Genomic DNA, 14,993 nt, shown 5'->3' with positions numbered 1-14,993 from the left:
AAATAAATGAGTCATAGGTCTGAAATGTACAGTGTGGAGAATATAGTCAATAACTACGTAATATCTTTGTATAGTGACACTGGTAAATAGACTTACATCATTTTGAAATGTGGGCTTCCCAATGCAGGAGACACAGGTTTGATCCCTAGTTTGGGAAGATCTAGAGGAGGGCATGGCAACTCACTCCAGGATTCTTGCCTGGAGAATCCCATGGACAGAGGAGCCTGGCAGGCTATAGTCCATAGGGTCTCAAAGAGTCAGACATGACTGAACACGCATGCACACATGCATTTTGAGATGTATAGAAATATTGAGACAGTATGCTGTAGAACAGGAACTAAAGTTGTAGATCAATTATACATCAAATACATGAACTCAACTTACAGAAAAGGGTATCAGATTTGTGATTACCAGAGCAGGGAGGGGAAGTTTGGATGAAAGTGGTCAAAAGGTACAAACTTCCAGATTTAAGTACTAGGAATGTAATGGACACTATGATAAATATAATTAACACTGCTGTATACTATATATGAAAGTTTTGTTTCTTTTTAAAAAAATTTATCAAAAAAATTTATCTTATTTTGCAAGACAAGGGAGACTAACTTGACTTGGTCACTTCTTGCTTATGCCTCTGGAAATCATGGGCACAACTTAAACGCCTCGCCAATATTTTTATGAGGTAACCACTAACCAATTCCCTATCATTTAAGAAAAGTCTAATATTGTAACCAATCACTGTGAAGAAAAAGCAGTCACTGCCACCTCACTAATGTTGTTATCGATTAGTTGCTAAGTTGTGACTGACTCTTGTGATCCCATGGACTGTAGCCCTCCAGGATTCTACGACCATGGGATTTCCCAGGCAAGAATACTGAAGTGGGTTGCTTTTTCCTTCTCCAGGGGATCTTCCCGACCCAGGGATTGAACTTTAGTCTCCTGCATTGCAGATGGATTCTTTACCAGTTGAGCACAAGGGAAGACCTGAAGTTTTGTTTCTTTAACTTTGTATTTATATGAGATGATGGATGTTTACTAAGCTTATTGTCATAGTTATTTCGTGAGGTAGGTCAAATCATTACGTTGGACATCTTACATTTATACAGTGCTACATGTCAATTATACCTCAATAATTACGGAAGAAGAAAAAAAAAAAGAGTTGTGAGGATCACCTGAGATCAAGTTCTTGCATGTGGTTCATAAACTGAAAAGTGCTATGCAGAAGTCTGGCTCTGTAACTAAGTCGTTAAGGATAGGGAGGACTTGAACAAAAGGCACTGACGTAAAAGAGCCTCTGTGCCGGGAGAATGAAAAGCCAAGTGGTTTTTGTGTGCTGAGACTAAAGGAAACTGGGCTTTGAAGTCTAGCAAGATGAAAGCAGTCAAGGAAAGCCTATGTTTTTAAGACCATTAAGGAAACAAAGCCTAGGACCCCAAGCTTGAAGGATTAAAACCAAGCCTTATGGTCTTACACAGATACACAAGAGCCTGGGGGCACTGTAATACCACAAAACAGTAATGAATGACTTGCACTCATGCTTCTTTCTCTGCCTAGATGGCCTCTGTTGAAGGCTGGCAGGGGCCGTGTCATCTTTGTTTCCAGGAGCCTGATAATTTCTGCTCGAGGGCACTGCGCTCCATTCTCAAGGAACCAGTGAGCGTCCAAAAGTCTTGGGTCCTCGCTAACCCAAGGGATGGGACAGACTCCGCAGCTGGGTAGCCTTGAAAAGCAGCTTCTGTGCACACTGCTGTGCCCTCCCCGTATCCGGTATCAGATGTCCAAACCTGTGAGAGCTCACCCCATCCAAGGCAGAGTATGCTAATCCTTACTTTAAGGTGGTGTAGATGGGGAGGAAAGGGCTCCCGGGGACCTATTTATGATGGAAATCAAGAGCTGGTAGCGGACCACCAGCTGAAAAGACTTCATGGAACTACACAGATAGGCGCGAGTACGCGCGCACACGCCAAAATGAGCGCAAGCCCGAGTGGTTCAATCTGAGGTTTGTCATCTAGTTAACTGCATCGGTCTAGTCCATTGTACTCCGCCGATATTAATTTCCTGGTTTTGATAACGCAGTGTAGTTATGTAAAGATGTTGAGAGAAGCTGGGTGGGTGATGGGTAAAAGGGACCTTTTTGTACTAATTCTGTCACTTTGGGGGAGAGTTGATAATTATTTCAAAATGAAAAAAAAAACAAAAGGACGCTCCCCGCGACCCCAGCTCGGCCCCTCCCACCCCGAGAAGGCCCCACCCCTCAGGCTTCTGCGCTCCACCCGGCCTCTCCAGCCGGAATGAGGCGGGAAGGGGGGGGTGAGGTGGGGGGGGGGAGAGGCGGGGAGGGGCGGGGCGGCGCATGCGCAGACCCGGAACCCGCGCGGCGGCTCCGGGAAGTCACGCTTGCGCAGTCCGGCGCCCTGGCCGCCGCGCCAGCCAGTCTCCGCCGTGAGGGACTGGGCAGTGTCGGCTGCTGGGCTTGCCGTCTTTTCCGGCAGTTGGGGCTCTTCCTGTCGTCTTCACACCCGCAACCGCCCCGCGGCCCCCTACTTCAGAGTCCCTAACGCGTCCCCTCCCCTCCTCCGGTCGGCTGGCAGCTGCTGCGGGAGTTTCGCCTCTCCTCACGTCGAGACCGCTGGCCCGGCTGGCGTCTGCGGCTGTTCGCCGCCCCCAGCCCTGCCTCTCCCCTCAGCCCGGGGCTCCGGTGAGTGTCTTGCTGCCGTTGTCTTCCGTCCATCCCGGCCTTTTCCCTTTCCTCCTCTTTCCCCGACTCTTTTTCTGGGTTCTCCCTTTCCCGCCGGCGTCTTCTTTCCAGCCCTGCCCTTTCGGTCCCTCCTGTCAGTGCTTTCTTCTCGGCTTCCAGAGGCTCCTGGCCGGTCCTCCACATGGTTTCCCATGCTCCGCACCCCGTCCTTTCTCTGTCTTCGCGTGCGGTTGGGGCGGGTGCCAGGCTTTCTTCTTTCCATGTTGCCTGCTTTGTCTGCTCGCTGCCACCGCTCAGTCCCCTCCAGGATGTCTGTCGGTCGTTACCAATTTTCACCTCCTTTTCTTTTTTTTCTGGAGTCTTAAGAATCTGAGAGGTGTTGTCTGAGGCAGTTGTCCAAAGCCACCCCCCGCCCCACCTTGGGGGGCGGCGGTACCTTTGCGTCTGCCCCCTTCCCTATGGTTAATCTTAGGATACCGGGCTTCAGATAATCCAGCTGAAAACCACAGGAAAATGTAGTGAAGCCTTTTTTATTTTCATTTTTTTTTAACTTTACAATATTGAATTTGTTTTGCTATACACTGACATGAATCCACCATGGGTGTAAATGTTTTTCTCTTCCAGAACCCCCCACCCACCTCCCTCCCCATCCCATCCCTCCGGGTCATCCCGGTGCACCAGCCCCGAGCACCCTGTATCATGCATTGAACCTGGACTGGCGATTCGTTTCACATATGATAATTTACATGGTGAAGCCTTTTTTAAAGGAGAGTGGAGAAGGAAAGTAAGAACTTGGGGCAGAGTCTGCAGAAAGACTTCAAGTGTGCAGAATGGCAGGTAGAGAGACCAGAGCTCGCACTAGACGAACAGACAGAAAGATGATCTTGTTCTTTTTGAAGTGTACAGGGGGAAGGCTGGAGTGGAGACCACTGCGTTTCCTCTCCCTTTCAGCGCACTTTGGCGCTGAGTTAGAATGAGCCAGGCAGTGGATGTGGTTTCCCTAAGAGTAAAACAACCACCACCACAATAACAGGCTCCAGTCTCCCCCCAGGCGAGAGATGGCAGCTTCCTCTTAAGGGGATGAGGTCAACTATCCAGCTCGGTATAGAAAACCATTCCATGTCCTAACCCCACCCCCGTCATACATACATATTTTCGGCTCCTGGTGATGGACACAAGAAACCAGTTTTTCCTAGCAAATGTTTTATAAGATACTTAACTAAGTGGGTAGCATTGTGCGCGATATGGGGGAAGAATATTAAAAGCATTATAAGACAGGGTGCTTGCTTTCCAGTGACTTACAGTTCCAGGAGGAAAAATTAGATATGTGACTATTAAGGAATAGTCTCAGCTCCAGTGTTGAACTGTCCAAATGAAAGATACTGGGTTGTCAGTCACAAAGAAAGAATTGGTGAGGAAAGGGGATATTTATGGAGTTCACAGGGTACCTTTGTAAAGTCAGTCAGTTAACCATGCATAATGCATACCTCTCTAGATACAATGATAGAATGATAGTTTTCATTTGATCTCCTTTTAATGTTTGCCCTGACTTGTGAAGATCACATTCTTCTGTTATATTTCTTTTTTAACTTTTAAGAATTTCCTGCTTACCTGTCATTTCTTAATTCTGAGTTGGAGAATGAAACAAATAGGGCAAGGGCCTCCAGTGGCCTGTAGGTCAGGACAAGAAGGCTTGAGTTGTCAAAAGCTTGAGGGAAAGCCATCTTATGTAAAGTACTTGGTTGACCCAGAAAACCTATAAATTGCTGTAGGGCAATAGTAACTTTTGATGAAAGATTATTAGAATTATCAATTATGAATTTATGAGCAGAGGAAAAGGATGGGGAGGAGGGTTTGAAGAAAGGCCAAAGGGAAGGACAGTGTAACCTTAGCCATTGCATTAGAGACTGAATGAAAGTTGGAAACCATTCTGTTAGAACATTGTTGGCCTTTTATAGGAGTGTCTTTGAGTGCACTTAATCTCCTGTTGATCTTTTACAAAGTTTAGGAAGTCATACTAGCAACTTAAATGGGTCAAAATGTTTGTTCTCCAGTTTTTATATACCCATTAATATAAATGTAATTTTGTTCTTTATCTTTGTTGACAACTAAAAATCATTAATTTGCTCAATCTGTGTTTACTAACTGCCTGTTATATGGAAGGCATTGTTTTTCTTAGGCTTAAACACTCTCTAGTTGTGTTTTTATGTGGAAATAATTTCATTTGTTAAAATGTGTATATATAGAGAGAGACAGACAGGAACATTCTCTGGAAATTTTCAGACAAGGGAGGAGTACTAAGCACTCTCTTGCTTCAGACTTGTTTTTAAATCTGGTTTTAAAATTTCCTCACCAAACTTAGAGAGCATGTGGTTTTCATTGTGGGTGGAGGGGGTACAGGCTGACAAATAAGGAACCACACCCAAGCTTCATAACCAGACAGAGGTTTAAAAAGAATTCTGATATCCTAAAAACATTTAAGTTTGCTTTGATGTTAGCAGAAACTTCCCCATAAAAAATAACATTTTATAGTAAGATTGAGATGGATTCAGTGTCTTGAATTTGTGATTACTGGTCATTTTAGCACATCATGAATGACTGACTTTGAAGTAGAGCCTTGATTTTGAATCTCTTCTCTGAAAAATTATTCTTTATGTGATTCCCCCCCAGTATCTTTTTGTAAATTGCTTAATGTTAAGCCTTTTTTCTTAGTAATAATGTGTTTACACATTTCTTAAAAGGCAACATTTAATCTCCAAAACAATTTTAAAAGCTGCTAAGTGTCAAGAGGAGAACCTTAAGAAAACTTTCGAAATTAAAAACGCTTGCTCCTTGTAAGGAAAGCTATGACAAACCTAGACAGTGTATTAAAAAGCAGAGACATCACTTTGCCAACAAAGGCCTATATAGCAAAGCTGTACTGATATACGTGTACTGATGTACATGTACTGATGTGAGAGTTGGACCATAAAGAAGGCTGAGTGCCAAAGAATTGATGCTTTTGAATTGTGGTGCTGGATGGAGAAGACTTCTGAGAGTCCCTTGGACTGCAAGGAGATCAAACCAGTCAGTCTTAAAGGAAATCAGTCCTGAATATTCATTGGAAGGACTGATGCTGAAGCTCCAATACTTTGGCTACATGGTGTGAAGAGCTGAGTCATTGGAAAAGACCTTGATGCTGGGTAAGATTGAGGGCAGGCGGAGGAGGGGTCGACAGGAGATGAGATGGTTGGATGGCATCCTCGATTCAATGGACATGAGTTTGAGCAAACTCTGGGAGATGGTGAAGGCAGGGAAGCCTGGCATGCCGCAGTCCATGGGGTCGCAAAGAGGCGGACATGACTGAGTGACTAAGCAACAACAAAGCTATTTAAACCTCGTTGGTATCAGTTTTCAAATATGTAAAACTAGGAAGTTAGGGCCTCTTGTTTTTAAGATATCTTTCATCACTAAAGTTATCACTTAGTTTTTTTCTTTTGTAGTATTGTTTCCATCATAGGTCTTTGTTTTAACTTGTCAACTCAAATAGATAGCAGACGTCTGTCAAATATGGACGGAGGAGCCTGGTAGGCTACAGCCCATGGGGTCGCGAAGAGTCAGATACGACTGAGCGACTTCACTTTCACTTTTCATTTTCATGCACTGGAGAAGGAAATGGCAACCCACTCCAATATTCTTGCCTGGAGAATCCCAGGGACGAAGGAGCCTGGTGGGCTGCCGTCTATGGGGTCGCACAGAGTCGGACACGACTGAAGCGACTTAGCAGCGGCAGCAGTCAAATATCATAAGGTATGTCACAGTACATTTATACCTATAGGTGAAGATTTTAGTCATAGATTTTTTTTAAACTATAGAAATTGTAAATTTAAAAGTTCTTGGTAACTTAATGGTAATAGTACACGCTCATTGAAGAAAATTTGGAAAAAAAAAAAAAGAAAATGTGGAAAAGCGCAAACAAGAAGATGATCTATTCTCACTGCCTAGAGTTAGACCACTGATAATATTTTTTCCCACTGGTAACATTTTGATATGTTTCTAATAATTGTGTGCATATACAGTAAACACATAAAAGTGAAATGGTATATGTTCTATTTTATAACCTATTATTTTCAATTAGAATGGAAATATTTTTCCTGAAAAATGTTTTTTGTTTTATTCTTTAAAGGCTTGCCTGACAAACATTTGAACATATTTTAATTGTCTGCATGTTATTTAATTGTAGGACTTTCCCATGATTTAATCAGTTCTATTCTTGGTTATTCAAGTTACTTGTAATGTTTCTTTGTCATTACAATGCTGCATTGAATCCCCTTGTGTGTGAATCCTTGTGGGTCTTTGATTCCTTCAAGGTAGATTCCTAGATGGCAAAGAATGGTACTGTCTGTGTTACATGTTCTTAATATACGTGTCTGGTATTGTGGTCTTGTTCCCTTCTTTCTGAAAAAATGCAGTGCTCTTCCTTAAGGATATATTCATGTCGCTTTTGACTGCTATATGGTTATTTCTTTGTATGTCTCCACAACATTTTACTTGTTGATTTGCTTACTGAATTGCTTCCAGTTTCTCCTAACACAGTTGATGGCCTAAGGACCATCTTCTGTGGTGCACATCCTGTTCATGCTCCCCTAAGAGCTTGTGTGGAGTGGGGAATCCCCTGGCAGTATGGTGGTTTCCACGCTGCGCTTCCACTGCAGGGGGCACGGGTTCCATCGGCACAAAAAAAATAAAAAAGGAACCTGTGTGATAGTTTCTTTAGGCCTTATACCTAGGGATGGTATTTCTGTGTCAAAAAACATTAATGTATACTTGTTTTCACCAAATATTCTGTTTGTCTGGGTTTTGTTTTATACTGTTTGTATTCCAGAAAACTTAGGTCAATTTACATTCCTACCAGTAGGGTAGGAGAGTGCAGACTGGTGGATTCTATCTCCAAAACTAATGCCTTTTTTTTTCATTGTTTCTAGCAGCCATGGCAATGACAGGCTCAACACCTTGCTCGTCCATGAGTAGTCACACAAAGGAAAGGGTGACAATGACCAAAGTGACACTGGAGAATTTTTATAGCAACCTTATTGCTCAACATGAAGAACGAGAAATGAGGTAAAGAATTTTGAGAAAATCGAGTCATGGTTTTGGGATCCTTCTCTTGTATCATGAATCACATTTGTGATATGATTGAAAGGAGACAAGATTAGCAGCAACCATGTTCTAACCAATTCCATTACAGTGGAGTAACAGTGTTGTTGATTTCCAAAGTCCTTGCTATTAACCCACTTATTTCTATTTCTGTTTACTGGTCAAGAACATAAAATTCCATGGTACTGTAAGAAGTTAATTGGACCAAAACCGTGGAGTTCATCGTTAATACACTGTGATATAATGAAAAGAGCAGCATTATGGAGCCAGATCTGGGTTTAGAATCCTGCCTTTACCATGTGGTTGATGTATGAGGTTAGAACAGCTTTTTAGTCTTTCTGCACATCAGTTCTCCTATCTGGAAAATGAGGAGAGGACTACTTGCCTTTCAGAATTGCTGTGGGTATTAGATGTAACACGTATGAGTACCCACCAAAGTGCTTCACACCAAGTAATCAGGTGAATGGTGGTAGTAGTGTTACTGAGTCCAAGCTCATATTGCTCGCTGCACTGACAGACCAGTAAATTGAGAGACGAGTTGTTGGGGCAAGGAATAGTGACTTTATTCTGAAAGTGAGAAAACTGAGAAGATGGTGGACTCATGCCTCTAAAGAACCACCTTGCCTAAGGCTTTTCTTCCACTAACAGGAGAGGGAGTAAAGTCAGACATTTCCTGGTTCCAGTCAGCCTCCAGAAGGGTTGTTTCAATTTCTTCCTCCCTGCAGTCATTCACAGGTGGGCCTGGTCATGATTGTTTCTATGAGCTAAACAAAGGTCTTTTAGCTTAATGCTCATTAGTTGAGAGGCAGGGTTACCAGAGATGGGTCATTAACATATAATTTAAGCTTATAGACAACATCCCTTTAGTGATTAACTTGTAATAGAATATAATGATGGGTCTTCCCTATTAGAGTGGCAGGTATTATTACTGATCTAGTATTAGAGAAGGAAATGGCAACCCACTCCAGTATTCTTGCCCAGAGAATCCCAAGGACAGGGGAGCCTGGTGGGCTTCCATCTATGGGGTCGCACAGAGTCGGACACCACTGAAGCGACTTAGCAGCAGCAGCAGCAGCAGTGTGTACTATCCATGTAGTAACTCATTATTTAAAATTTTTTCCCAGTATTTTATTATGAAAATATTCAGAAGCACAGAAAAGTTGAAAGAATTGTTTTCAATAAATACAGACAGCCCATAAATACATACAGACATCATATAGATTCTACATTTATCACATATTGATCTGTCCATCCCTTAATACATTCATTAATTCATCTTAATCTTTTTGCTTGTACTGCAAAGTATGCTGCAGATGTCTGTATGTTTTACTTCTGAATATTTCTGTTTGTATAACGAGTATGATATATATTTTTTTTAAGGGAGTTGAAAGTTTGCATACAATGAAATGCACCACCTTAAGGGCACATTTAGATGAGTTTTGACAAAAGCACATACCTGTGTAAACCTCTCTTAAAACAGAATATTACCATCACCCCAGAAAGGTCTTTCCTGGAGATTCTTCTTCAACCCTTGGCCACTGCTGTTGTGGTTTTGTTTCTACCATAGATTAATATTGTCTGTTCCATACAAATGGAACATGTCAATGGATTCACTTGAATAAAACACCTTGCACTCAGCCTAATGTTTTAAAAGTTCATCCATTTTGCTATTGTGTCCATAGTTTGTTCCTTTATATTGCTGAGTACCATTCTGTTTTCTGACTGTACCATAGTTTGCTCATATGTTCTTTTATTGGTAAAAATTTAGGCTTTTTAAAGTTTTTGGCCGTTGGGAGTAAGTTGCTCCGAACATTTATGTATAGATCTTTTTGCAAACATTTGTTTTCTGTTCTTAGGTAAGTATTTAGGAATGGAATGGCTGGCTCTTGGCTCATAAATATACATAAGTATATGTTTAGTTTTATAAGAAGTTGCTAGACATTTTTCTAAAATATTTCCAATGATGTATGACAGTTCTAGTTGCTATATATATATATATATATTTTAAACATTGGTATTGTCAGTCTTTTAACTAGCTGTTTTTGTGGATGCTCGGTGGTATTTGATTGTTTTTTTAATTTGCATTTCCTTGATGATTAAGTGATGTTCAACATTTTTCTTTATATGCCTTTTGGCCATATTTTCCTTTGTGAAGTGTTTGTTCAAATTTTTTGATTATTGAGTTTTGGAATTTCTTTATATATCTTAGATACTGATCCTTTGTTGTAGATGTGTTTTGCAAAGTTTCTACCAGTCTGTGGCTTTCCTGTTCATCTAATTTGGCATTTTTTTTTCCTTTTGTGGTTATTGCATTCTGTGACCCCTAAGAAACCTTTGCCTACTCCTCAGTCATGAAGATAATTCTCTTATGTTTTCTTTTGGAAGTTTTATAGGCTTAGTTTTTACATTTATGTGATCAATCTTGAATTGATAAGTGTGTGGGGTATGAGGTGGGGTTTGAAATTTATTTTCCATATGGATATCCAGTTATTTTAGCACTCTTTGTTGCAAAGACTTTGTATTCCCCATTAAATTGCTTTGGCACTTTTGAAAATCAAATGCCATGTAGTTGTGAATCTGTCTGGGCTCTTGGTTCTGTTTCATTTATCTATTTGTCTGTATGCCAATATCAGATTGTCTTGATTATTGGAACTTTGTAGTAGGTTTTGAAGTCGGTATATGCCCTCAACTTGGTGGTGGTTCTTGTTTTTTTCAAGATTACTTTGGATATTCTAGGTTCTTTGAATTTACATATACATTTTAAAATCAGCTTATCAGTTTCTGCAGAAAAGCCTGATGGAATTATGGTTGTAGTTGTATTCAATTTGTAGATCAGTTTGAGGGAGAGCTGACATCTTTACAGTATTGAATCTTTTGATGCATATGTCTCTGTTTTTGTTTGGACTTTAATTTTTCTTAGCAATATTTTGTAGTTTTAAGGTGGAGGCCTTTCATGTCTTTTGTCTATTACTAATATTTTGGGGTTTTTTTTTGATGCTATTGTAAGTGGGTATTTGAAATTTCATTTTCCACTTCTTTGTTGCTAGCATATAGAACTATAACTGAATTTTGCATATTGACCTTAAACTTTGCAACTTGCTAATTTACTTTCATAGTAGCCTTTTTGTAGATTCCTTAGAATTTTCTTTGTAAGGAATCATACCCAGATAGAGTTTTACATCTTCCTTTCCAGTCTGTACACATTTTCTTTCTTTTTACCTTTTCACATTGACTAGGATTTCAGGGGCAGTGTGGAATCTAAGTGATGGGAGTAGACATCTTTTGTTCCCGATTTACAGGGGAAAGCACTATTTCTCTGTTAGTTATGATGTTAAGGTAGGTTTTTCAAAGATGCTCTTCATTGATTGGGAAAGTTTCCTTATGTTCCTATTTGAGAATTTTTATCATGAGTGGATGTTGAATTTTGTTAAATCCTTTTTCTGCATCTTTGAGATGATCATCTTGTGTTTTCTTTATTCTTTCACTATGGTGAATTACATGGACTGAGTTTTGAATGTTAAATTCACCTTCCATTGCTGGGGTAAAACCTTCTCGGTCAAAACACATTATTCTCTTTATATGTTGCTGGATTCGGTGTGCTAAGGTATGGATAAGGATTTTTGCAATCATTTCTTCAGGAGGGTATAAATCATAATTTACATGGGATGTATGATTTGATTTTAAATATGCAGCTCTGTATGCAGAATAGCAAGATGGTTTATACGTGGTGGTGGCTAGCTTTGTTCACTGGGACAAACAAGAGCCTGTACAGTGCTCTTTGTTAGCGTCGTGGGGAATTCAAAAATAAATTTGCACGCTCTAGGCCTGTGAAACCTGCTGGGGATGGTTATTTTCAAATAGAACTGCTCTCTTGAAATCAGAGCTTCTGGTGTTGCAGTTACAAAGAAATGTTTATGAGTTCTGATTAAGTTACTTGTTTTATTTGATAATAGTCAGTTGGTACTTGTTATCTGTTTTATTTACAGTAGTGTCTATATGTTAATCCCAATCTCCTAATTTATCACTTCTCTCCATGTTTCCCCTTTGGTAACTGTAAGTTTGATTTCAAGATCTGTGAGTCTATTTCGGTTTTTGTAAATAAGTTCATTTGTATCATTTTTTAAATTAAGATTCCACATACGTGAAAGTCAGTTAGTCGTGTCTGACTGTTTGTGACCCCATGGACTATACAGTCCACGGAATTCTCCAGGCTAGAATACTGAAGCGGGTAGCCTTTCCCTTCTCCAGTGGATCTTCCCAACCCAGGGATTGAACCCAGGTTTCCCACATTGCAGACACCTGAGCCACAAGGGAAGCAGATTCCACATATAAGCGATACCATATGATTTGCCTTTCTCTAACTGATTTACATCACTTAGAATGATAATCTCCAGGTCCATCCATGTTGCTACAAATGGCATTATTTTCTGCTTTTTTATGGCTGAGTCATATTCCATTGCATATATGTACCACCTCTTCCTTATCTGTTCCTCTGTTGATGGAGATTTAGGTTGCTCCCATGTCCTGGCTACTGTAAATGCTGCTTCAGTGAACATTGGGGTATGTGTATCTTTTTGAATTATGATTTTCTCCAGGTACAAGCCCAGGAGTGAGATTGCTGGATCATATGGTAGTTCTGTATTTAGTTTCTTTTTTTTTTTTTTTTTTTGTATTTAGTTTCTTAAGGAAGCTTCATACTTTTTTCCATAACGGTTGTACCAGTTTACATTCCTACCAACAGTGTAGGAGGGTTCCCTTTTCTCCATAGCCTCTCCAGCATTTATAGTTTGTAGACTTTTTGATGATGGCCATTTTGACCAGTGTGAGGTGATAACCTTATTCTAGTTTTTCCATTTCCTTAGTGCCCTCTTTTTTTTGGACGTGAGTTGATATTTGGTCTTAAGTTTGTTGACACAGTTTGGTAAGACTGTTTTATTTTGGGTTTTATCACTCCAAGAAAATTAAAAAAGAAAAGCAGTATATAAATAGCACATGTAACTCAACATTGGAAAGTCAAACAATGCGATCGAAAACTGGGCAGAAGAGCTGAATAGATATTTTCCAGAGAGGAAACACAGATGGCCAGCAGCCACATGAAAGGATGCTCAACCTCACTAATCATCAGGGAAATGCAAATCAAAGCTACCATATCACCTCACACCTGTCAGAATGGCTGTCACCAAAAAGAACACACACAACAAGTGTTAGCCAGGATGTCGAGAAAAGAGAACCCTCCTGCATGGTCAGTGTGAATGTAAATTGGTGCAGCTACTGAGGAAAACAGTATGGAGGTTTCTCAAGAAACTAAAAATAGAGCTACCATATGATCCAGCAATTCCATTCCTGGATATATATTAGAAAAAACCAGAATCACTAGTTCAGGAAGCTATGTACCCCAATGTTCACAGTAGCGTTATTTATAGTTGACAAGATAGGGAAGAAACTTAAGTGTCCATCAACAGAAGATTGCGTAAAGAAGATGTGTGATGTATGTGTACATACACACACAATGGAATGTTACTAAGCCATAAAAAAGAATGAATTTTTTACCATTTCAGCAATGTGGGTGGACTTACAGGGCATTATCGCTTAATGAAGTAAGTCAGACAGAGAAAGACAAATACTATGTGACATCATTTGTATGTAGAATTTAAAACATACCACAAACCAGTAAATATAACAAAGAAAGAAGCAGACTCACAGATATAGAGAACAAACTAGTGGTTACCAGTAAGGGGGAGGGGAGTGGGAGGTACAGACTATTGGATGTAAGATCGGCTACAAGGATGGATGGTACAACATAGGAAATATAGCCAGTGTTTTGTGATATTTGTAAATGGATTGTAACCTTTAAAAACTATGAAAATTTGAAAAATTAAAAAAACAGTGATTGGCAGGAGCTACTACAGTAGTAAGTAAACTAAAATTGGAACTGGCAGAGATAGATTTTCAAGAGGTTTGCTGTTATGGGGGCAACATCACAGAATCCTGAAAAATAAGCAGAGGTTTAATGATACGAGACAATTGGTGGTTCAGTTCAGTTCAGTCGCTCAGTCGTGTCCAACTCTTTGCGACCCCATGAATCGCAGCACGCCAGGCCTCCCTGTCCATCACCAACTCCCGGAGTTTACCCAAACTCATGTCCATCGAGTCGGTGATGCCATCCAACCATCTCATCCTCTGTCGTCCCTTTCTCCTCCTGCCCCTAATCCTTCCCAGCATTAGGGTCTTTTCCAGTGAGTCAACTCTTCGCATGAGGTGGCCAAAGTATTGGAGTTTCAGCTTCAACACCAGTCCTCCCAATGAACACTCAGGACTGATCTCCTTTAGGATGGACTGGTTGGATCTCCTTGCAGTCCAAGGGACTCTCAATAGTCTTCTCCAACACCACAGTTCAAAAGCATCAATTCTTCGGTGCTCAGCTTTCTTCGCCGTCCAGCTCTCACAGCCATACATGACCACTGGAAAAACCATAGCCTTGACTAGATGGACCTTAGTTGGCAAAGTAATGTCTCTGCTTTTAAATATGCTATCTAGGTTGGTCATAACCTTCCTTCCAAGGAGTAAGCGTCTTTTAATTTCATGGCTGCAATCACCATCAGCAGTGATTTTGGAGCCCAAAAAAATAAAGTCTGATACTGTTTCCACTGTTTGCCCATATATTTCCCATGAAATGATGGGACCAGATGTCATGATCTTAGTTTTCTGAATGTTGAGCTTTAAGCCAGCTTTTCCACTCTCCTCTTTCACTTTCATCAAGAGGCTCTTTAGTTCTTCTTCACTTTCTGCCATAAGGGTGGTGTCATCTGCATATCTGAGGTTATTGATATTTCTCCCGGCAATCTTGATTCCAGTTTGTGCTTCTTCCAGCCCAGCATTTCTCATGATGTACTCTGCATAGAAGTTAAATAAGCAGGGTGACAATATACAGCCTTGACATACTCCTTTTCCTATTTGGAACCAGTCTGTTGTTCCATGTCCAGTTCTAACTGTTGCTTCCTGACCTGCATACAGGTTTCTCAAGAGGTAGGTCAGATGGTCTGGTATTCCCATCTCTTTCAGAATTTTCCACAGTTTATTGTGATCCACACAGTCAAAGGCTTTGGCATAGTCAGTAAAGCAGAAATAGATGTTTTTCTGGAACTCTCTTGCTTTTTCGATG

The 14,993-nt window shown here is 40.6% G+C and overlaps 1 protein-coding gene across 16 annotated transcripts in view; it reads left to right on the top strand.

Annotated features, from left to right (window-relative positions):
* The first annotated feature begins 2,413 nt into the window (after window positions 1-2,413).
* Window positions 2,414-14,993, top strand: part of STK38 (serine/threonine kinase 38) — a 44,394-nt gene continuing 31,814 nt past the window's right edge. For 5 of the 16 annotated variants that reach the window (XM_081520255.1, XM_081520254.1, XM_081520250.1 and 2 more), the window contains exons 1-2: window positions 2,414-2,695; window positions 7,663-7,795. In XM_081520255.1, the coding sequence (XP_081376381.1) occupies window positions 7,665-7,795 (131 nt within the window). In that variant the 5' untranslated portion in view covers window positions 2,414-2,695; window positions 7,663-7,664. Of the gene's footprint in view, window positions 2,696-5,436; window positions 6,485-7,659; window positions 7,796-8,479; window positions 8,567-14,993 lie in introns of all 16 variants that reach the window. The other 11 variants (XM_081520252.1, XM_081520241.1, XM_081520245.1 and 8 more) reach the window with 9 other exon arrangements.

This window comes from Giraffa tippelskirchi, chromosome 8, assembly GCF_054371585.1.
Source record: "Giraffa tippelskirchi isolate mGirTip1 chromosome 8, T2T-mGirTip1v1.2.pri, whole genome shotgun sequence".
Classification (NCBI taxonomy): Eukaryota; Metazoa; Chordata; class Mammalia; order Artiodactyla; family Giraffidae; genus Giraffa; species Giraffa tippelskirchi.
Note: the sequence above shows the minus strand (reverse complement) of the source record. Positions and strands in the feature narration are given on the sequence as shown.